This window comes from Hibiscus syriacus, unplaced genomic scaffold (genome assembly GCF_006381635.1).
Source record: "Hibiscus syriacus cultivar Baekdansim isolate YM2019G1 unplaced genomic scaffold, ASM638163v2 tig00110220_pilon, whole genome shotgun sequence".
NCBI lineage: Eukaryota > Viridiplantae > Streptophyta > Magnoliopsida > Malvales > Malvaceae > Hibiscus > Hibiscus syriacus.
In genome coordinates, this window is record NW_024062634.1 from 591,333 (window position 1) to 614,754 (window position 23,422).

General features: G+C 34.6%; 2 protein-coding genes and 3 pseudogenes across 3 annotated transcripts; 4 read left to right on the plus strand and 1 right to left on the minus strand.

The window, feature by feature from the left end:
* The first annotated feature begins 791 nt into the window (after nt 1-791).
* On the plus strand, nt 792-5,067 carry LOC120114146 (axial regulator YABBY 5-like). Of its 2 annotated transcripts, XM_039135140.1 has the most exons (8): nt 792-820; nt 1,262-1,351; nt 2,189-2,308; nt 3,816-3,942; nt 4,052-4,100; nt 4,181-4,256; nt 4,545-4,613; nt 4,847-5,067. In XM_039135140.1, the coding sequence occupies exons 2-8, from the start codon at nt 1,277-1,279 to the stop codon at nt 4,880-4,882; spliced, it is 552 nt and encodes a 183-aa protein (XP_038991071.1). In that variant the 5' UTR covers nt 792-820; nt 1,262-1,276; the 3' UTR covers nt 4,883-5,067. The 2 variants fall into 2 exon arrangements, with proteins under 2 accessions (XP_038991071.1, XP_038991070.1); XM_039135139.1 differs by lacking the exon at nt 792-820 and having other exon boundaries at nt 1,182-1,351.
* Nucleotides 5,068-5,975: 908 nt separating this feature from the next.
* Nucleotides 5,976-9,540, plus strand: LOC120114145 (annotated as a pseudogene).
* A 1,220-nt stretch (nt 9,541-10,760) lies between these two features.
* LOC120114147 (multiprotein-bridging factor 1a-like) lies at nt 10,761-12,518 on the minus strand. The gene is made up of 4 exons (XM_039135141.1): nt 12,303-12,518; nt 12,064-12,147; nt 11,054-11,136; nt 10,761-10,946 (listed from the first exon to the last, which is right to left on the minus strand). Exons 1-4 carry the CDS (start codon nt 12,442-12,444, stop codon nt 10,827-10,829), a joined length of 429 nt encoding a protein of 142 aa, XP_038991072.1. The 5' UTR covers nt 12,445-12,518; the 3' UTR covers nt 10,761-10,826.
* A 4,576-nt stretch (nt 12,519-17,094) lies between these two features.
* On the plus strand, nt 17,095-18,989 carry LOC120114104 (annotated as a pseudogene).
* A 728-nt stretch (nt 18,990-19,717) lies between these two features.
* Nucleotides 19,718-22,635, plus strand: LOC120114148 (annotated as a pseudogene).
* The last annotated feature ends 787 nt before the right edge of the window (nt 22,636-23,422 follow it).

The following is a 23,422-nucleotide window of genomic DNA, read 5'->3' on the forward strand; positions in this document are numbered from 1 at the left end:
ATGTTAATACATCATATGTTTAACTATTACAATAACGACATGAATCAATTTATCTAAGTGGTTAAAAGAATTATTGTTGTCCTTAGAGGTCAGGAGTTTAAGCATCAACGACTGCAGTAGAGTGATTGAGTGTTCATTGTCAAATGATTGAGATTATTTAAAACAAATACTAAATTGATCTCTTTTTTCACTTGGGAATTATAAATTGATGGACGAATGAGAAGTAGACAAGATAACTAAGCTTGGAAATATGTTTTCTCATTTACTCTTTTGTCTAAATAAAAACCATGATGTTTGTATCCTCAAAAATATGCACATTTGTTTGTTTGTCAGCCCGTTCGTCTCTCACGATTCCCAGTCTGAGACACTAAACCCTAGCTGAAATGTATAGACATTGGGATCGAACATGATGGAAGTAGCCATCGATCGAGATAATATATCAAATAAGATTATTGATGAGACTCGAATTTTAATACTTACAAAGTGAACTAAATCATATTCTTATGGTGAGAAATGGAACAGGGTCCATTGGTATTCCATCAAACCTTGTATGGGACACTTTGAAACACACTTTATATTCTCGAATAAAGTAACCATGTCCCCTAAATATTACAACATTTGCATGTGTTTTGTGAATATGTCTTCTGGATCAAACCCCCAAGCCCCCATGATTTTAGTCAAGAATAATTCATGTCATTTCCTAATTCATTATAAACAAGCAAAACCATTCTCAAAGTTTTCTCATTCAAGTAAGTCGTTTCCATTGTAGTTTTTTTGCAGAAGAATAAGTGAAAGAAAAACCAGCAAACACCTTGGAATTGTAAGTTGAATCTACCCTTTTCCCTTTCCTTGTTAGGTTTCTAACCCTAACCCCATATTCTTTGGCCTGCTTTTCCCATGGCCCCATTCTCCATTTCTCTTTCTTCACAGTGATTGCTTGAGTGACTGGATGTGATGTGTTTGAAAAATGTTAACGAGTGGCTGCCTGCCGTGGCTGCACTACAAATCCCACGTTTTTTCTCAGCCTGCGTGCTGCCTTTACCTTCTTTGTTCATATAGTTTCTTCAATTTCACTTTTTTTTCCTCCCATTTCTTCTTTCTCGTCGATATTGTTTTGCGTTTGTTTGATTTATTATGTAAGTTGCGTTTCTTAAATAAGTTATTGTCATGTGTTTGATTTGTTGATCTCTTCATCACGCTTCTCTTCCAGTTCTTTGCTTTAAATTTAATTCAAAGCTTAAAAAACACTGTTTGGTAGCAGAGAAAATAAAAAAACATGTCGAGCTCCAACAATTCTGCACCAGAACAACTCTGCTACATCCCTTGCAACCTTTGCAACATCATTCTTGCGGTATTTAATCTTGATCCTATACCCTTTTTATCTTCTTATTTAATGTGTGTGTATATATATATATATATGTATGTATTTAATCTCATATATCCACATCATCACCATCGTCATCATGTCAGCTTCTGTTACTGCATAACATAATGCTCCGTCTTCAGACGTTCAGTATATATATATATATATATATATATATATGAATAAACCAAAGTTGCTTTTCCAGTACTTAATCTCCTTATCCTCACAAAATAAGTTTATTTCATTTTCTGTGTTCATAACTTCAGAAGAGAATATTAATTTTTAGGGTTTTCTTGTAATGAAGTCAGGTCACTATCCCCAGACTTCTTTTTCTCATTCTTCTGCAGAAAAAGTCATAAACTCCATTGAATTTCCTCTCTTTTGCAGATCTTACCCTCTGATCTCAGTGAAGATATTGAAATTATGGATCTTTATTTTTTTTTTCAAAAGAAGATATAGAGAAAACAAGCATGTGATGATAGTTTCTTCTTTATGCACAGCCGAAAAGTTTTTTTTTTCCTCTTTTCCTTTTAATATAATGGAAAATGAAAGAGACTAGTTATGTCGTCTTCCTCAAAACCCCCATTTTCATGTAGGAAAGATGTTTGAAGTTGCCTGCCCTAAAAGAAAAAAAAATCAAAGTATCAAACAAAGCTCTAGATTTTGTGTACTGACTGGTATTTTAGTGAAGAAAAAAGCTTCAAATACTTCCAAAAACCCTTTATCTTCTTCTGTTAATGATTTTTTTGTTGTTGTTGGGGGGGGGGATTTAAAAGAAAATCCTGAATCTTTTAAGCTAAAATCTTCTCCGTGATTCTTGAGCAGGTGAATGTTCCATGCAGCAGCTTGTTTGAAACGGTAACAGTCCGATGTGGGCAGTGCTCCAATCTCTGCTCAGTAAACATGGCAGCTTCCTTTCAATCGAGGGCCGGAAAAGATATCCAGGTCAGGGTGCTCATATTTGTTTTTCCTTGTAGATCCCATGTTTCTGGGATTTTATCTCTTTCCGAGAAAATTTTTACAGATTTTCCTCGGGGTGTTGAACATCTAGGGTTTCCTTTTTCCAAGCCCTCATTCCTCTCGGACAAAGTAGTTGATTTGCAGAGCATCTTTTTATCAGATCGCTGAGATAAAAAACCTAGAAGCTGCTCTAAGTTAGTTAATTAGGGAAAAGCAAAATTCTAGGGTTTCCCGCTTCTTCATTAATTTTGCCATAATTCTAAAATGCTTTCACTTTGATTTTGACCGACATGAATTTTAGGGTTTATAGGTTTCCTGCACTACACTTTGTTTTTGAAAAAGTTTTCGTACAGGCTAATTTTGATTTTAAATTTGAAAATTCAATTTATATATATATATATATATATATAACTCACAAATTAAATTATAATACATACAAATAAAATAATACACTTTTTAATATTTTATGAATAAGTGAAATTGATCCATGATCATAAATTGAGATCAATAAGTTTAATGTAATTATTTTCATGCTTACATCGATTTATTTCGATCAATGATTGTGTAATTAGTTTTCCCCATTTAAGTATAGGAAAGTTTTTTAAAGAGGTCTCGTTCGATGGATTGTATGAGTTATCGAATATAAATCATACAATTTCCCTTTTCAAAAAATGATTGTGTAATCAGTTATACAATTCATTTGATTAAATTTATAATTATATTAAATTTATACTAATCAATAGCTGTAATTAAAATTTCATAGGTCCTTTTAATAGAAACTTCCTAAGTTTAAAGATAACTCATGTAATTACCAGATTAAATGTGTAATTTATTAAATAATTAATTGTATTACTCATTATATTATAGATCATAATTACATGATTAATTGTATAATTTATTAGACTAAAATTATAATTTATTTTATTATATTTATACTTTATATCAATTGGAATATATCATATTAACATCTATAAATATATAAAAAATGAATTATCCACTAAATAAACTAATTACTTTAAGTAAAAAATATAATCTAATGAATCATACAATCATACAAGTACATAGAATTATAAGAATAAACATAAATACATTAATATATTAATCCTCTAATTACAAATGCGATCTAATCACTTGTACGAAAGCAATGGCAATCCATTGATTAAATGTATTGATGAATTTCCATCAATGTAATTAGTAGCTTAATCAAATGAATTATTCAACTAATTACATAATCATTGATTGAATTGGATCGATATTAATATAAAAGTATTTTTTTGCTCGGTAAATATGATTTTTTATTAATAAAAATAAAAAAACGACAAGATAAATAGGATACCTCATTAAAAATCTCCTCAAACCTAAATGGAGGAAAATACCACATCCTATCCATTAATACAAGATCAGCATGAAACTACGTAGCCATAGACCCCGACGAATTCGACCACAACCCTACAAACAGAGTTAACCTATATTGGTTTGTTGATTGCTTTAGGTGCCTACCTACACCTCATCGGAGTACAGAATCGGCTCAGGGTCTTCCTCCAGATGCAAGAACAAGCAGCTAACGAAGCGGCCAACAAACATAAATACCACCACTCCAGAAAGGGTTGTTAATCGACGTAAGTATTGTTTGCGTTTAGTTCATTTTAATGATCCTATGAATTCTTGAGTTTAGGGTTGATTTTCTACTTATATTTCATGGACTATGATTTTCTCTCTTTTCTGCAGCTCCTGACAAGAGGCACAGGGCTCCTTCGTTGTACAACCAGTTCATCAAGTAATTTGATTATTACCTGTTCTGATTTTGTTGTGATTAATACATAATTATAAACTAAAGAAATTGGGATATCTTGATAGAGAGGAGATTCAAAGGATCAAGTTGGACAATCCTGATATCACCCACAGGGAAGCATTCAGCACCGCTGCAAAGAATGTAAGTTCAACTGGGGGTATAGGAAAAAATTGAAACCAACCCGAATTGTGAAATTATATACTAAACTGAACCAAAATCGAATCACAAAATAAAAAATCCAAACCAAATTGAATTGTATAATTTAATTCAAATTGATTTTTCAGTGTTCTTGAATTCATTACTCATCCCTAAGTTGAGCATCATGAAAAGCTTTTACTCGATTGACATCTTTACTATCATTTAAACATGTAATTATCTCTGTTTAAAAGACCAACATTTGTTTTTGTTTGTTTGGGTCCTCAACTGCAGTGGGCTCGCTTCCCTCGCATTCATTTTGGACTGATGTTGGAGACCGATAATCAACCTAAGCTCAATGATGTAAGTCCTTTTACGTATATATACACAAATTAAAGGGTGTTTATCGAGTGAGTCGATGGTGAATTGGACAATACTTAACTCATACTCGTTAAAAACTTTTGTTACTCGACTCGACTTGTTATTCGTTAAGCTCACCAACAGTTAAACTCGTTAAGCACCCCCTATACACATTCATTTGTTGAACATGCATATGTTCCTTTATCGTTTATTTTTCTTTCAATTTTCGCATGCAGGACTCAACTGAGCCATTCCATCAGCTGCTTAAGTGAATAAATGGCTATTGATTTTATAAGATCATTTTACTTTTATACTATATATTATATCCATAAATGTGATGTTGAAATAAAAGGCTTTCATTATAAGGTCTGCCTGGACTTGAATTTGCTTGTTTAAATGCGTTTGAACAACTTTACTTTATCAATTAATCTATGTCATGATTGGAGTTATTGCTATGAATCTGAGTTTTTGACAACTTTTTCATTATGTTAAGTAATCAGGGTGTGATTTATTTCTACAACACTTCACTATTTTTACATACAAGGCTTGGTAATAGGGTCTTTTAAAAGAGTGAGTACCGAACCATCAACTTCTCCGTAGTTAAAGAGAATATTCTTCTTTTTTGAGATTGTAGATTCGAGCAACTACGTTAATTTACAGTGTGAACATATTGTCAATGATTAAGAAATATTTTGAACAGATACTACTTTGTAATCATCTCAAATTAATAGAAAAAGATTAAGTACTTAGGGTTTGATTTTTTTAATTATGTTTGAGTATGATCTAATCAGATTTACTAAGGATAAGATCATGTTAGGTTGAGTTCGAGTTTAGGATGAAAATAATTGACTCTACTTAGAATAATAATATAATTGAGATTTATATATTTAGGGATTATTTTTGGAGGATTAATTATTATTTTTTAATATGAGATAAATATAAGATAATATCTATTTGAATAATACTTTTATTTATTTAACATTAAACGAATTCGACATTAACTGTTTTTTTATTTTTTTTAATCATTAACAGTTAGCGAAATTAATTTAATTTTACAAAAAAATTGTTATTTTTATTTTAAAATAAAAATATACAGAACGATATCACAGTAAAAATTAAAAAAATTACTATAAATTTGATAAATTTGTTTTACTTAAAAAAAAATAGAACTAAATGACATTTTAGGATTATCGATTCAAAGCAACCGAGTCAAGAATTATAACTGATCCCAACTCCCTCCAAACTAGATTTCACTCTCACCAGTAATTTACTGCCACGTCTCAATAATTCCCGTTCTTATTTGGCCTTCTCCGTTTTCGGTCACCGCTCTGTCATTCTTTCAACCGATTTTTTTCTTCTTCTGTACATTTTCTTAACATAAAATCTCCCCCTCTCTGAATCTCTTCTCTCAAACCAAATTTCACCGAAAACCTTTTTTCTTCTTTTTGAAGTCTTTGAAACGATGTCGTCTTCGTCGTCGTTTAGGAAAACCTCGTTCCTTTCACGGAGATTCTCGAGGTCATTAAGACTATCGACCAAAACGGCGGCGTTAACAACGACCTGGACCAGGGGGAATCTGCCGGAGTCTTCTGATTCGTCTCCGTCTTCTCCGGAGGATGGAGGGGATTCGTGGTCGACGTTGCTTCCGGAGCTGTTAGTTGAGATCATGGAGCGCGTGGAAGCGAGTGAAGAAATGTGGCCCGAAAGGAAGAACGTTGTTGCGTGCGCTTGCGTGTGTAAGAAGTGGAGAGAAGTTGCGAGAGAGATCGTTAGGGCTTCTTCTCAAAATAGCGGCAAAATCACTTTCCCTTCATGTCTTAAGCAGGTAATTCAAAAAAAAAAACTTTCCTTTTATTTTTAATTGAAATTGAGATATAATTTCATAACCTGGAACTAATGTTTTAAGGTAGTATTTAAATTTCATTAAGGTTTGAATATTTTTAGTTTAAGGCAATTTAAATTTTTTAGAATTTTTTATCCCAAAATTTGAGTATTTTGAATGTTTGCGAATTGGGATAATTTGTGGGGAATTGGTGTAAAAGTACTTTTTTTGGTTCGTTTGTTCCGGTTGTAGTTTATGGTAATGTCCTTTACTGATAGTTCTTATTGATTGATGCATTTTGGTATTGGTATTTAGTTTAGAATTACCTTGTGCTTCTTCCCTTGTTTGGGTTGTTTTGGAGAACTATACTAGGTATAGAGATTCCAAATTCGAATCAAATGATATTTTCTAACATATTTTGTCGATTGGGAGTTATTCTGTGAGGATTAGGTTTGTTTTCTGGGAACTGGTAACTATCAGACAATAATTTGTTTCAAATTAGACATTGAGAGCACATAAAGAAAGTAGAATTTCTATCTTTTGTCATCTTCAAGCGAATTCTCTTATTGCTTTTAGTTTGAAGTGGAGTTTTCAGAATTGATATGCTCCGTGGTTGCTGTTTATGAAAATAACATGCATTTAAGATTTAGAGTTGTCAATTCATGAACAAGTTAGCAAGTTTTGGAGTTGATGGTTTTATTCCCTTTTGCTAATGCAGCCTGGTCCGTTGGAGTTTCCAAACCAGTGTATTATAAAGCGGAACAAAAAAACTCAATGTTCTTCCTTTATCTGGCTCTTTCACAACCATGTAAGTATTTTTTTTTTTTTCATAAGCAAAACATGACGAGAATGCATTAATTAGACTGATATGCTGAATACATGCTGAAAAAAGGGTTAAAAGGGACATGATCCGCTTTGTCAAAGCTTTTAAATTGACCTTAGACTTCCATCTAGGTAGGTGCGAAACTGTGGATTTCTAATCTGATACCTTTGACCAAGTCAGTTTGAGTTGGTTTTAACCTTTCAAAATCTCTATAATTGTTTAGACTTTAGACAATGATTTTCAATCTGCTTAATGGTCTTACACACCCATTGGCTTCAAAAGGGCAATGAGATTTCCTCTGCACCTGTTTCTTTTTTATTCATGACACATTATCATCTTAGGTTGGGCTTTTTCATGTGATGATATAGGGCTACCCACCATATTCTTTGAAAACAATATATGCTGGCAGTTGCTAACTTGTTGCTGTTGTGTTACTAGAACTTATCCACACTGTGTTTTATCCAGTCTGTGAAGGGTGTGGAGACATCTCCTGTGCTTTTTTCTTGAAAGATATCCTGTTTATTGACTAATGGTACTTCTAATCTGTATTCTATTACACTGAGCCACTGAGGACTGATTGCTGCATGCGGTCAGGTTTTTCTTTTCCTTTTTTTTTAATTTTTTTTTTGTTTTCTGGGATAGCCTTGTAATAGGCGTAGCAAAATCATTACTGTGGTTTGTGAGAGAAGATACAGGTCGGTAAAAATTTTGGCATGTTTCAAGTTTTTGGTCTCACTGGTCTTTAGGTTTGGTGGCATTATATACGACGTGATGACAGGATAATATCTGTGTTGCGAATGTTGCTGTAACACAGGCTTATGAAGCTATTGCTCAAGTCGTATGGATCTGATCTTTGCCTCTTCTCAGTTTCTTCTTTCTGGAAGCAGCAAATTTGGGCAACGGAAAACATGCAGGATAGGATAACAATGATTTGCTTCCTTTTGGTTATATATTTAACAGTTCACTTACCAAGACTACTGAGTTCAACGTCTTGTTTGCCTTTTGGTTTTACACCTTACATATCTTTTGTTTATAAACTAAGACATTTTTGTCTCTGTTTAGTTTTTCAGAGCATGTGGTAGGGTTCACAACGGTTCTCTTTTTTTTTTCCTTTTTTGTCCAACATGCAACTGAATGACGCTTCTCTTTTTTTAATAATTATTCTGATTTTTATTTTGAGGAGAAGACGATGCTACTTGTTAGTGGTTGAAATCTACCTTCTCAATATTTCCTGATGTTTGGCAGCATTCATCGACAAGGGAAAGTTTCTATTGGCAGCACGAAGATATCGACATGGTGCTTATATTGAGTATATTATATCCCTTGATCCAAATGAACTATCTCGAGGCAGTAGTGCCTATATTGGGAAGTTAAGGTACGAGACTCAAATCTTGTATCTCTTGCTGCAACTCTGTTTACAGGATATGCTTAGTGGATATGGTTTTGATAGAAGTATAATTTACATTGTATACTTTTAGGGGACAAAACTTTCCTTTGTTGGCCGTTAAAAATATTTCAGGATCTTTAAGGAACAATGTTTATGATGCCATTGCTTTCTTGTCTTGTTGCGATAAAAATCAAATCTTTATAGTTTATAGTTCGGTTTATAATTTTTAGCTGACACACAAGTTCGAAATCTTTGTAGTTCGGATTTTCTAGGTGCAAACTTTAAAATCTATGATAGTCAGCCGCCACACAGTGGTGCCAAGCCCTCGAGCAGCAGATCAAGTTGCAGATTTGCAAGCAAGCAAATCTGCCCCCAAGTTCCAGCTGGCAATTTCGAGGTCGGGCAAGTGTCTTACAAGTTCAATCTATTGAAATCAAGAGGTCCCAGGAGGATGGTTTGCTCGATACAGTGCCCTTTTCCGGATGATATGATCGATGATGAGCATCTCGATAACATGAAGATGAAAATGCCAGAGCATGCCGCATCCGGTCATACAACTTTGAGGAACAAAGCTCCGAGATGGCACGAACATTTACAGTGCTGGTGCTTGAATTTCCACGGTCGAGTAACCGTAGCATCTGTGAAAAACTTTCAGTTGGCTGCAACCGTGGAGCAGAGCCAATCGGGAGGGAAAGAAGAGGAAGAAACTGTTCTCCAGTTTGGTAAAGTAGGCTATGATACATTCACCATGGATTATAGGCATCCCTTGTCAGCTTTTCTTGCTTTTGCCATCTGCCTTACAAGCTTTGGTACAAAACTGGCTTGTGAGTGATAGACGTATATATTATTAACAAGTTGTTGTGCTAAATGTTTAATATAATGTTTTTTTTTAATTCACTTTCAAGAATTCTAGACAGCCTTGGCATTATGAGACGAAACAAATCATGTACATGTTCTCTTGTAGCTAATAACATTTACTGAAAATATTGGCTGCAAACATGTCTCTGTTAATATGGTGTAGTTACATCAATTTGAAAGTACTTTATGCAGTTGAAAAATTAGCAAACGAATCCTTTCTTTAGGAAATACTGGGGAAAATTGGTGACAAAATCATATGATTAGTTCTATTTGGTTGTTATTGTTAACTCTTATTTTTTGGTCTTTTGCATCGGTAGCATTGAATATGATAAAGCGAGCAAAACTCGACTCAAAAAATTTATTTTTTTAATTTCGAGGTATTCGATTTGAGATTTTCGAATCAACTGGAATTATCAATTCGATTTTCGAGTTCGAGTTTAACTTTTGAAATTTCGATTTACACGAAAATATCTTACTAGGTATTTTGATAGTTTTACAATTAGTACCTAATTTTATTATTCTTTCAACTCCTTTACTTTAAGTCTCTCTCTCATTTAGTCTCTTAACTTTGTATAATACTTAATTTAATCTTTCGACTACAATTGTTTGCAAATTCTTTATTCCCATCAATTCCTTTACTTCTTTATACTCGTCAATATTTTACCCTCAAAACACTTTCTTTGAAGTATAATACGAGTATATTTATAATGTTAGATTGCATTTATATATTAAATAACATTAGAATATGAATATATATCATATGATTAAAGAAAGTCAAAATATTGAAACAAATTCTTGCCATAATATTCTAAATAATTATAATAAAAATAGTATAAAAACTTAAATAATTCGACTCGAATTTCTTAAACTAGAATCAACTCTAGAAAATTTCAAATTAATTGAGCTGTAAAATACGACTTGTCAACCCAAAATTTTTTTGACTCGACTCGATGCTCACCCCTAGAAAACGACATTCTGGCCGCCATGTTTCTGGACCAGTTAGGCAAAATTATAAGCACTTGGTACAGAGGTTCCCAGTAATGATGTGTTCTTGTTGAAATCGATATATTGATGGCTGTTTCTAGTTGCTTAAACCATCGTTGTAAATCATTCTAAATATACAAGCAAAGCATAAACCAATAAACGGAAAAGAGAATCCCTTGTAACATTCAAGAAAACAAACTTCATAGTTATAGTAATCGGACGGTTGATGACACTGTTATTCCGTGCGAGCCATAGTACCGGTTGAGAATCTCACTAAGTTTTTAGGACTCAACACTGAGCAACAGTATTCGAGTTCTGTTTGATGTTACAATATGACCCTCCTCACTTTTTCCCCCGCAGCTTCGTACCAAGTGCCCTCTCAAGTTTACCGATTATCTGCTGGTTAGGGATAGCTTTTCCGGATTCGTACTCTTGTATGATCTGAGGCTTTTCGTTGATCATCTGTAGGACGACAAGAAAGTTTCAATAAAAGAACATTACAATAAATATGGAATGTGTAACACTCTTAGGGAATATGTATCAGCATGCACATAGACGAAGAGAGAGACCTGAGCAAGTTGAGCCTGGGTGAGTTTCTTATCCATTCGAGCCTGCATGATGGCTTTCTTCAGTTCTGTTGGCACTCGTTCATCTGTTCATTAGTTTAAACACCGATCAAAATTTATAATGGAAACAACGATCAAAACCAGAAGCTGTATAAATGTTTAAAACTAGTGAAAACAATGGAGCTTCAGGTCATATCATAATAGCCAAACATGTAAATGATAAAGCATCTCACTTGTTATGAACGAGATCACCCTTCACAGAGTTTATGTAAATAAACTCCTAAAAGCATAATTTAACCTTCAAAGCAATGGACACATTGAGCATCTCACTTGTTATGAACGATGTAAATGATAAAGCATCTCACTTGTTATGAACGAGATCACCCTTCACAGAGTTTATGTAAATAAACTCCTAAAAGCATAATTTAACCTTCAAAGCAATGGACACATTGAGCATCTCACTTGTTATGAACGAGATCACCCTTCACAGAGTTTATGTAAATAAACTCCTAAAAGCATAATTTAACCTTCAAAGCAATGGACACATTGAGCAAGTAATTTGACTTGCAAATGATGAAAATACCATTCCAAGGAATGCAAGGATGTATGAACCGAGCCATTGCTACTGCAACCATACCGATAAACTCGAAAACCACCCCACCATATCTCGATTTTCTTAACAAAGATTACATAGATGCATAAAGAACTCATTTTTAAACCTTTAAAAAGTTAATAAAATTGCCAATCACTGAACAAACATACTTTAAATCAACAAACACTTGCAATACAGAAACTAAAATCCACCCCAACGCATAGATTAAAAAAGAACTTATTCTATTACTTTTTTGTACACAAAATATTACCAATAAATTCAGTTTTGAAAATATTATTCTCTTCTGAGCAAAAAAATTTTGATTTCATACATAAAAAAAATCATTTATTATTCAGACGTAATTCAGCTACAATTGGATAAATAGCAAAAAAAGAACTAAAGGGAATAAAGTATTCCTTACGAGCAAGATTTTCAGTTTCTTCATCAAGCTTCCTTGTATTCAAAGTGGTACCACTTGATGCTGCCTTGTTCGTACCAGCATTCGCTGCAAGTTCCCACCGACAAGAAAACCGATTTAAATTATCCTTTATCATCAACTAAAATAACCCTAACTGAGATGAAAAATATAATTATGTTAGGTATTTCTTCTTCTTCTTCTTTTTAACAAAAGAACAGGGGTAAAAAGAAAAACAATATTACATTTTTTGACGGATTCGATCTCGGCACCGGCTCGACGGGCGGCGTTGACGACTTTCTCATCCTTTTTGGTGGCGGCGCTAGGGGCTTTCTTCCGGATGACGACGGGCTCCCAGTCTTGAGTTAAAGGTCCGATTCCGGCCATTTCTGTAAGCTCTTAAAATTCGTTGATCGGATGAAAGGAAAGGGAAAGTAAAGAATCAAAAGAGAGAATTTCTTTTGGCTAGAAAAAGATCGCAGCAAAAATATCTAGGGGTTCCCTTTATTTATAGGTATTATTAATATATGAACAATAGAGATGAGTATTTAGCTCAGTCAATAGATTACAAAGTTCTTAACTTTAAGATTGAGGGATCGAGTCTCACAGAGAATATTTCATAATTCGGAGGTATTCTACAGAAACTACTCTCAATCTGATGTTGAGTACAGCCTACTATCTTACCTACCCTTATTCAATTGCATAGTTTTTTATTTAATTAATTTTTATTTATTTTATTCTTCAAATTTTAATTTTAAATTAAGAAAATATAAACTAAAGGTTTAATAAAAACTTTTAAACTATATTTTATTTAAATTGTTTTTATTAAAATAAATTATTGACATTTTCTTCCTTTATCTTTAAAAATTATTTTTAATTAATGTTTTAAGTGTATTATGTACTTTATTTTTCAAATGATTATTGTTTAGACTTTAATTAGAATCGAAATTTCATACTTCAAAAATAAAGGAGGTTAAGAATGATTAAACTATAAAATCTTAGTTTTCTTTTATTAGTGAGTCGTTCATATATTTTCTCTTTCATATTTTTATCGACGACGACATTAATTTTAATGTTGATTGTCAACCGATATTTTTTATTTTTTTCTTTCTAGATTTTATCTTTATTTCATTGTTTTTTATTTTCAATAAGTATGTATGTATTGTACGTTTTCATCTGTTTTTATGACACGTTTTCTTATACTTTTTGACATGTTGTTATGTTCTTTGGTCATTTTTCATTTTTTTGTAAGGATTGATTTGACAACTCTACGACTGATCAAGATGTCACTTATCTAATATCTTATTGATGTTTCTTGCTTTAAACCCTCGAATTGAATTTAGATACCCAATCTGCATTCGTGGATAGATTTTCACGTCACTCGAGTTTGATTTGTGGTTTGTCAATAAACTTTCAATAACTTGATCTCATTTTGTGGTTCGTTTGTCGATGTAATCAGATCTGTTTGTATCTATCTTTATTCAAGTTTCTTGATTATATTTAATTTTTCCTTATATGATTCTTATATGATCTTAAGTTGCTAATTTGTTTCAATAATTATATGAAAATTTCCAAGTTATGAACTTAATTTACGATTGTGATTGTAAATATTTATTTTAATAAAATTAGTTGCTTGTATATATATATAAAAAAAAAAAGAATGATTAAACTAGAATGTCTAAACCGACAAGTACAAAGATTAATAGAAGGATTAAATATGTCTTAACTAATCCAAGTTTTTGCAGAATGGTTGACACCTCCATCCAGGGAGAAGGGGAATCATTCGAATGAAACAATTCAACATACATTTGCACTAGCTAGCTATAATGTTCATTGATTTCTAACACATTTCTTCTACTTGAGATTGTGAGCGTCTTCCCCTGGATTTTCGAAAACTCGGATTCTCCATCTCATTATAGTCCGCTTTAGGTTATGCTATTTTCCTGTGAAGAATTCTTCTGTTGACAATGTTATGGTTGTTATTAGCAAAGAACAAAGCGAGCTTGCAGTTTCAGTATTGTAGATAGATGATTATCTGCGACAAGTCCTCCGATGAATGGCTCCGTGGTTCGCTCTTTAATATGGTTGATGGAAGATGGTCAATATCCCAATTAAGAACCTTACAAATAACCTGCCCGAAAGCTCTATGTGCTCGTTTCCTTTTTGTCTTTGATATTGCAGTCTTTGAAAGTCCTCCAAGCTTTCTTCCCAACCCCACGACAGACCAAACAAAAGAAATCCCCATCTCTACAGTGAGTCTCGTAATAACTTCGGAGTCCGTTGTTCTCCGTGAAAAGCCTCGGAAAGAAACTGAACTCCTCACCGTCTTTAGACCCGTCTTCATTTTTATCTTCATCGAATTCATTATCATCTTCATCACTTCCTGATTCTGCTGTTGTAGTCTTGTAGATAAGAATTGTGTGCAAGCTTCAAAGGCATTCTGCTGGAACTGCACGATGTCGATTCGTATCTGTTCTTCAGAAGAAACCACGTGTGTGAAGGGAGCAGTACAAGGCGTAAAGCTGTGCCATTCTAGAGTTGTTGAAGTGGACTCATTAACAGGTTCTATGCAGGGTCATTCACTGGAAGTGATCTGAGACGAGTCTAATCCCTGTATCGTACACATTCCAAAACAGATAAAGGTTTTGAATTTTGATGGTACCAAAATCGACGACTTTCCAGTTTAACATTCAAAAGAAAGGGTGCAAGTGAGCAAGTGAGGGAATATGAAAGAAGCACTTGCTGAAGCCAATTGATAATGCTTTGTAAGAACTGTTGCATAGCTGAGGAAGGATCAGGTAACTTAGTCAAAGAACACGAAACTAGCACTTCAGCCAAAGTGCATAGGTCAGTGACTTAAGGTTGGAGTAGAGTTTGTATTTAGTTTCTCATTGGTACATGTTTATACTTCTAACGTAGACTTTATTTTTCCCTTTATGTTTGTTACAGTGGAATTCGAGCTGAATCAGAGGGAAGATGCACCATTGCTTCACTAAGATTTGGCTCCAAGCCTACGTTCATAGAGGATAGCTTACTTTTGCAGTGCTTTGAAGATGTGTGGCTTTTGGTTTATTTTATCTTTGATTTGTTAGAATAAAACTTCTATGTTCAATATGTACCGTTTGAAGATGTGTGGCTTCTGGTTTAGCAAGTAAGCTTGAAAAATCTATCTTTCTGCTTCTTTCTTCTCTGGTTTAGCTCCATCGGATTTTCTTTTATAACAAAACTTTCACTTGATCTGTCTCACAATTTCGACCAAATTAGCTTTCAGATGCTTACACGTAACTGATCTAAATTAGAAAACCTTTTCCTTGACAGTGTAAACATGTCTGACGTTGTGCCTGATTCCTTCAAAAAATTGCCTTCATCTCGAAAAGGTTTGAGTCTCTAAGGTGTTGATTTACAGGGGAAATTTCCCAGTGAAACATTGCAGTTTCCATACCTAGAGTATCTTAAAATTCTCGACTCGTCCAACCATTAACTTTGAAGATTAAGAATCCATTTAGTGGACTCAATAATAAAGGGACTGTTATTATTTCTAAAAGGCTCGTGTTTGAGCAGTTGTATCTGCAAAGTATATGTGATTTCTTTCATCAGCTTAGTTGATAGCTTGCTTCGGTTTTTCAGCTCTCATGTAATGTTCTGATTCGTTGTCCTCTTCAAAGCTTACAAGATCACATATTTTGTTTTTTTACCCTTTAGTCCTTAGCATATCCCTTGTTTTTTTTGGATAATTAGAATTTTATTACCCAAAAGCAAACCTGTACAACAACAAGTTACAAAAGAATCAGAGTTTTGAATATAGTGATCAACCTACACAAAAAACAAAGATCACACTATATTCCAGTTCCTAGAAAGAGTAATATTAACATTATCATTGCTATTGAATTTTCTATTACTTGAGTGAAGTCCAACCAAGTCTCTGATGGCATGGAACAATTCTTGAGCATTCTTGGATCTACCTTGGAACATTCTCTTGTTTCTTTCATCCCACAGTAAGTAGATAGTGGCGTTAAAAGATAACTTCAAAATAAGAGTGAGCAATGATTTTCCTTTCCAAGTAGAAATTGCCCTTGCACAAAAAGCTTCCCATGGACATGGGTAAAAGTGAAGCCCTGAAAGAGAAAAAATAGATTTCCAGATTGAGATAGCCATAGGACATAGAAGGAATAAATGGTCCCTTGTTTCCAAAAGATTGTCACAAAATACACATTTGCAGTCAATGATTAATCCCATTCGGTGAAGTTTTTCCCTTGTAGGAAGCCTATCAAGCAAAGCCATCCAAGAGATTAAACTATGCTTAGGAATATGCATAGGAAACCAGACTAATTTCTGTCAGGGAACAATAGCTTTCTTTTCTCTAATGGCATCCCAAACTGCTGTCATTGTCGTAGCTCCAGCATCAAGTATAGGACGAGCTTCTTGTCTCAGTTTTAGGAGTTTCCTTAAGCTCCAACTTTGTGATGGTTGGATATCAACATTCCAAAAATCCTTATCCTTTAAAACATAACATTTGATCCATGCTACCCAAAGAGAACCTTCACCTGCAAGAATTTTTTTAATGAGAAGGAGCATACAAGTTTTATTCCAAATCTTCAAATCTTTGATTTCAAGGCCTCCCTCTTATTTGAGGAAACAAATATTGTTCCAACTAACACGAGCTCCAGAAGCTTTTTGAACAGCTCCTTTCCAGAAAACCTTGAACATAATTGCTCGATTTTTTGAAGGACTGACTGAGACAGGAAAATTTGTCTACACCAAAAGTTGGTAATACTAGATAAAACAGTTTTTATAAGTTAGAAGACCATTGATTCAGCTTAGCTTTAATTTTATCAATGAGGGTAGAGGGGGATGCCCAACTATCTAACAGGCAGACTGCTATTTTTAAAGCCAGTAAGCAGATTGGTTTCTTCCAGCTTAGAGACAGTCATATCCCTTGTTTTTGTCTCCAATAATCTCCCATTTCTAGCTTTTTCCATGCTGTTTTCTTGAATCAAAATCATAGACATTGTTTTCAACTCCGAACCCAAACTTATTTTGTACCCTTTAATATGAACAAGACATTCAACCATTCCCACCAACCACACACCCATCCATGGCTTCCCCTTTCTTCCCTCTCCTCTTCTTTCTTCCCATTCTAATTCTTAACCCTCTCTTCTGCCAAGCCAATCTCCACCATTCCAAAACCCTCAGATCATCCCTCATCTCCCAACCATTAACCAATGCCACCATCCCACCAACCCTCTTTTTTGAAGTCACCAAACCCATCCATGTCCCAAAAACCAAGCCTTGTACCCTCTCTGTTCTTCAACATGACTTTGGGTTCACTTACTGGAAGCCTCCTGTTTTAGCAAACTACAGCTTCCCATCTCATTGCCATTATCATGAATTTTCCAGGATTGTCCTGGAATGGAATGCTACGTGCAAAGGAAGGCAATTCGACCGGATTTTCGGAGTTTGGTTATCTGGTGTGAAGCTTCTCAGGAGCTGCACCGCCGAGCCGACAGCTACCGGGATCATTTGGAGTGTTCAAAAGGATGTAACAAGGTACTCCTCTTTGCTTTTATCGAACGAGACTCTAACTTTTGCTGTTTACATGGGAAATCTTGTTGACAACACATATACTGGTGTTTATCATGTCAATGTGACTTTATTTTTATCCGCATGCGGAGAAAAGTATCGAAAAGGCGGAGAATTTAACTTCTGGATTCGGTTCCGAGGCTGATTTGATCGTACCCTTTTCCCGAAATCTGCCATTGAATGATGGATTGAGGTTTGAGATTGAGAATTCATCTGATGTTAAAGTGAGAGAATTTGACATTCCTTTGAATGTTTATAGAGCTGTGTTGGAGGTGTAAGTCTCATTTCATGAGAATGATGAGTTTTGGTATGGAAACCTTCCGAATGAGTATATTTCTGCCAATAATCTTACTGGTTTTGCAGGGAATGGACCTTTTAGGGAAGTTGTGATTAGTTTGGATGGTGAAGTTGTCGGTGCTGTTTGGCCGTTTACTGTGGTTTACACCGGAGGGATCAATCCGCTCTTCTGGCGAACGATCAGTGGTATCTGTTCATTCGATCTTCCGTCTTATGATATCGAAATTAGCCCATTTTTGGGGAACTTATTGGATGGGAAAATGCATGAACTAAGTTTTTCTGTTACAAATGCCTTGAATGTGTGCTACGTTGATGCCAATTTGCATCTTTGGTTAGATAGTAAGAGTGGCAAGACTGAGGGGAAGCTTTTGCAGCATCATGTTGTTCCTCTTGATGTTTCTTCTGTGTTTGATTTCAAGGGTCTGAATGGAACATTTGTTACGAATACGACCAGGTTCGTATCCTCGACCGGATGGGTCAAGTCCACTTACGGGACGTTCGCGACCAAGTACGTTCAAGATTTAAGGTATAGTAACACAATGGTGATGGCCAAGGATGGGAATCTGCAGATTGTGAATCAGACGATCCGTTTCGACGACAGTGTTTATGCGAAACTGCCGGCTTCGAATGTCGAATCAAAGAAATCACTCAAGAGGTTCCGCTTATCCTTATACACCGACAATGTCTATGGAGGGAACGGGACTCAGCTGATGGTAACCAATGTCACATTGGGATTCAACGAGAAGATGTTCAAAGATGCCGATGCCAAGTTGCCTACCAGTTTGCTGAGGAACTTGCAGGAAGGAAATGGTGTTATAGTTGTGAAATACAACGTGGTTATCAGTGGAGTGGGAAGTACACAACAATCATACGATTACAATGGCGATAAATTTTGCTACTCCAGGAACATAAGCAGCTCGAACTACATCATCGTCGACGACGAAGTACGAAAAACGTGCAACGAAAGATCGAAAACTCTTGTCGGATATGGTCTTACCAGATGGTGGCCTTGAGCTTGTCTAGCATCTCATGTAATTCATCCAAATCGAAATTAGCAGTTCGATTCTTGAGTTGCTGCATTTGGAGTTCTCCAATTAGATTTGTTATTTTTAGAGGTTTTAATTTCGAGAACTAAAGATTATATTTATTTAAGTTCCAGTTTCATCCTCAAATTATGACCCTCATTTTAAAGTTCTTGTTTCATCCCAAAATTATGATTATTTTAAATTAGTCATCAAACTTTTGAATATTTTAATTTCATTCTTAAATTATAACTTTCATTCTAAATTAGTACTAAAACTTTCTGAACATTTCAATTTCATCCCAATTTATATGTATATACTAATCACATCCCTTGTTAATAAAATTGTTAGGCCAAGCTATTATTTATTTTTGAAAAAAATTAAGTTAAATTATGGTTGAAAATAATTACATATCTGGATGAATTTAGGGAGGAAATTGGAATATTCAAAAGTTTGGGGACTAATTTAAAAAGAGGGTCATAGTTTACGGATGAAATTAGATTATTCAAAAGTTTAAGGACTAATTTAGAATGAGAGTCATAGTATGGGTCTGAAATTAAAATATTCAAAAATTTAAGATCTAATTTAAAATTAGAGTTAGAGTTTGACGACATATGATGCAATTAATTATCCCAAATTTTATCCAATAGTCTGACGTGGCAACATCACAAGCTTCAGTTTGACTTAGTATATACCAAAGTCAAACTATCTATTTATTTTCAAAGATAAGCGAACAGTGAGCAACTTCCGCCAAGCTCCTAAATTCTGTCTCGCAAATTCTCCCAAAAAAATGAGCTGCTTTTCACCAACAAGGTCAAAATCCCACTTTTATTAAGGAAAAGAACAGTTTCCAATTTTCCAGATTTTTTTTTATAATTTTCTTATGTTTCTCCAATTGTTCATGCAGTGCTTGCAGTTCCTTGGGAGTTAAATCCTCAAGCTTGACAGTGCGGTTGGGTTTTAACTCAAATGAAGCTAGTAATTTCCCTGGAGCTTTTTTTTCTTCTCCTAAAAGAACGAAAATTAACAAGTTTTCTGTAACTTGCTCTTCTCCTACTACCGGTAAAGTTATTCCATCTCTTTGGTTTTCTTTTTAGTTTAGTTTTCTGGGTTTTCTTATATTTGGGTTCAACGTAAAGATGGTTTTCAAAAAAAAAAAAATAAAGCTTAATTCGGTTGGTTAGTAATTTTTTTATTTTAAATTATGGGTGTTTAGTGAAAAATGGTAAATGGTTGTAATTTAGGAGAATTTTGTTCAGAATCAAATGCATTTTATTCGGAAAATGGATTGTTTAAAGCTATGTTTTTTAGTAGTGTAATGATTGGAGCATGGATGGGAATTGATATGGCTTGATTTAGAATGTAAAACGGTTTTAATATCCAATTGTATTATGATGAAATTTTACAATTTTTACATTTTTTAATAGATGATAATATGGTTTGTAGTGTTAGTTATATAGAAGCTGCGAACTTCCCTGGTAATCAATTTCAGATCTTTTTGTGTAACCTATACTAATTTGACTAATATTCCTCCTCGGTATTGGAATGTAACGATGTTGGCATTTGGCAATCAGAAATGGCAAGAACAGTCTTGTCATTGGACTTTAGAGATGCTATCAACTTATGCTCGTTGTCTCCATTCATCTGTTTATTAGATCCATTGATGGTTAAAGCCGCGAGAGGAGATCCTGTAAGTCGGCCGCCTGCATGGATGATGCGCCAGGCAGGGAGGTATATGGCTGTTTACAGAAAGCTTGCAGAGAAACTTCCATCCTTCAGAGAGAGGTCTGAGACAACTGATCTCATTGTGGAAATTTCTTTGCAGCCTAGGGAAGCTTTCCGCCCTGATGGAGTTATAATTTTCTCTGATATTCTTATTCCACTGCCTGCATTCGGTGTCCGTTTGACATTGAAGAAGTAATGGGTCCTGTCATTCATTCACCGATGCGGTCCGAGGATTGCTTGAAGACATTGCATCCTATTGACTTGGAGAAACTACATTTTGTTGGGGAGTCCCTTAAGATTTTGCGCCAGGAGGTGATCGTCCATTTAAATAGCACGCATTATTTATATAAACATTGTCTTGCTTATTTTCTACAAATCTTATAATTGCCAAATGTCCTTTTCTTATATAAGTTCTTTTTTATGTAGGTTGGAGATCATGCAGCAGTGCTGGGTTTTGTCGGAGCACCTTGGACAATTGCAACATATATAGTAGAGGGAGGTACAACCCGCACTTACACAAACATAAAGAGTATGTGCCACACAGCACCGAATTTATTGAGGGCCCTTCTTTCTCATTTAACAAAGGCAATATCTGAATATGTTATTTACCAAGTGGAGTCTGGAGCACATTGCATACAAATATTCGATTCATGGGGCGGCCAACTGCCACCTGATATGTGGGAGAAATGGTCAAAGCCATACATAACAGAGGTAATGTGGAACTTAGTTGATTGGATAAAGCATCATTGTATTACCTTAATGAATCATTCTTACCTCATTTCTCTGAAATTGCAGAGCTAATTATTTGTTTCCTCAAGCTAATTAAACGATAAGAATTGGTATAAGGTGAAAGAAAATCATATTTCATTAAAATGAGTGAATGACAAAAATGTAAAGCCAATCGAGTATACGATTTGATATAAAAGCGCAAGGGCGAGTGTTGTCATCACTGAAAGTTAAAATTTTAATTATTTGACTTCTTCAAAATTCGTTTTCTCTGAACCTGAACATTTATTTGGCTTTTTGACCATCAAAGCCATATGAAGTTATGAATTTTGAAAATTCATTTATTTTAAGGAAGAATTCTACTTCTTTTAAATTATATAGAAAAAAGGGGAGACAGATACATTTGATGAGACTCTTCTATTACCAGTTACTACTAGCAATCAACTCCTATTAAGTGGTTTGAGAAAATTTTCCTTGGATAACATGTTTCTGTACCTTTTAATGTCTCTCTTATACTCATTGGGTTCTTGAAATTGCAGATCGTGAGCATAGTACAGAATAAATGCCCTAGAACACCCCTTGTTCTCTACATTAACGGAAACGGCGGTCTTCTTGAGCGCATGAAAGGAACTGGAGCTGATGTGATTGGACTTGACTGGACAGTGGATATGGCCGATGGACGAAAGCGTTTGGGTTGTGATATCGGTGTGCAGGGAAATGTCGACCCCGCTTACTTATTTTCTTCACTTACTGCAGTGACGGGGAATTCAAAGGTTTGTCATATGATCATATCAGTTGAACCCTCTGCTTGAACTTCCTCATAATATTGTCAGCTCTTATCTATACTATAAAATATGCTTCGAATTGGTCCAGTAGTTTAAACTGGTGCATTATGTTTTCAGGGTGGTTAAGTGTGCAGGACCGCGTGGGCACATTCTTAATCTGGGTCATGGCGTTTTAGTCGGGACTCCTGAAGAGGCCGTTGCGCATTTCTTTGATGTCACAAAAAGCTTGAAGTATGACAGTTCATCTCAAAATCAAGACATGGAGGAATCTAAATTATTTGTTTGAGGACACCTGAGAATTTTTCTATGAACTAGCCTTAATGGTTTAATTCAAATCTTATCCCTGCATCACAACCTCGTGATGTTAAATCAACTTACATTTTCTTAAAGGGGTTGAATGGAGTTTGGCTCTTGTACATGCCTGCGGATAAGCCGGGAAGTGGCTAGGAAAACTATGTTATAAAAGGACATATGTCATCGTCTCATAAGGTGGTTGCATGCTGAGTCAGATGTCATTAGCGGATTTAATGACGGTGATTAAAATAAATTCTTTTGACAATGATGACTAAATTGGTAATGTTCCAAATGTTAGATGACTTAATTGCAAAGTTTTTTTGAATGACTAAATTGATAACATCCTAAAAATTGGATGACCATTTGGTTGATGGGGGTGAAACTCAGGGTCAATGCCAGTTCTGCTGAGACAGCAAAAGCATAAGCTATATGTATCAAGGAAACTTGTTTTTCAACTCAGAGATGGGGGGTGGAACAATTAATCTTTTGAGTCTGTTTGTAAGGAATTTATCGGTAGGTCGAATTCGACTTCACCTTCAAGCTTCGGTCGACTAATACGATCGAGCTATCTTAAACCCTTGTCAAACCTGGTACAACTTTAAGAACCCTTCAAGAAAACCTACCATGAGGCCAGGACAGAAGGTAGGGTCTTATGAAAAGAGAGAAAAGAGGCAAGTTCATGCTTCTTGCCTATTTGTTTTTAGGTTACTTGGAAATGGTTTTAGGGTCTTTCAACTTGCTTGGAAAAGAAGAAAATGCTAAGGTTGAACTGAATATATTATTAAAAAAGATTTTATGCATATCTAATATTCTAAAAGTTACTTTCTAAAATAAAATAATAGCCGATCAAATCATATCTTTTTTGTCCGTTGATCATAAAAAGAATCTAAAGATGATAAAGTGATAATATAAATTCCTTGATAATAAAAATTTCAA

Coding starts and splice junctions, on each gene's coding strand:
- LOC120114147 (XM_039135141.1), bottom strand. CDS start 12,444: ATGGCCGGAATCGGACCTTTAACTCAAGACTGGGAGCCCGTCGTCATC. Junction 11,137..12,063: donor AGAAACTGAAAATCTTGCTC/GTAAGGAATACT, acceptor ACTAATGAACAG/ATGAACGAGTGCCAACAGAA. Junction 10,947..11,053: donor CCCAGGCTCAACTTGCTCAG/GTCTCTCTCTTC, acceptor GTCGTCCTACAG/ATGATCAACGAAAAGCCTCA.
- LOC120114146 (XM_039135140.1), top strand. CDS start 1,277: ATGTCGAGCTCCAACAATTCTGCACCAGAACAACTCTGCTACATCCCT. Junction 1,352..2,188: donor TTTGCAACATCATTCTTGCG/GTATTTAATCTT, acceptor ATTCTTGAGCAG/GTGAATGTTCCATGCAGCAG. Junction 4,614..4,846: donor ATCAACCTAAGCTCAATGAT/GTAAGTCCTTTT, acceptor TTTCGCATGCAG/GACTCAACTGAGCCATTCCA.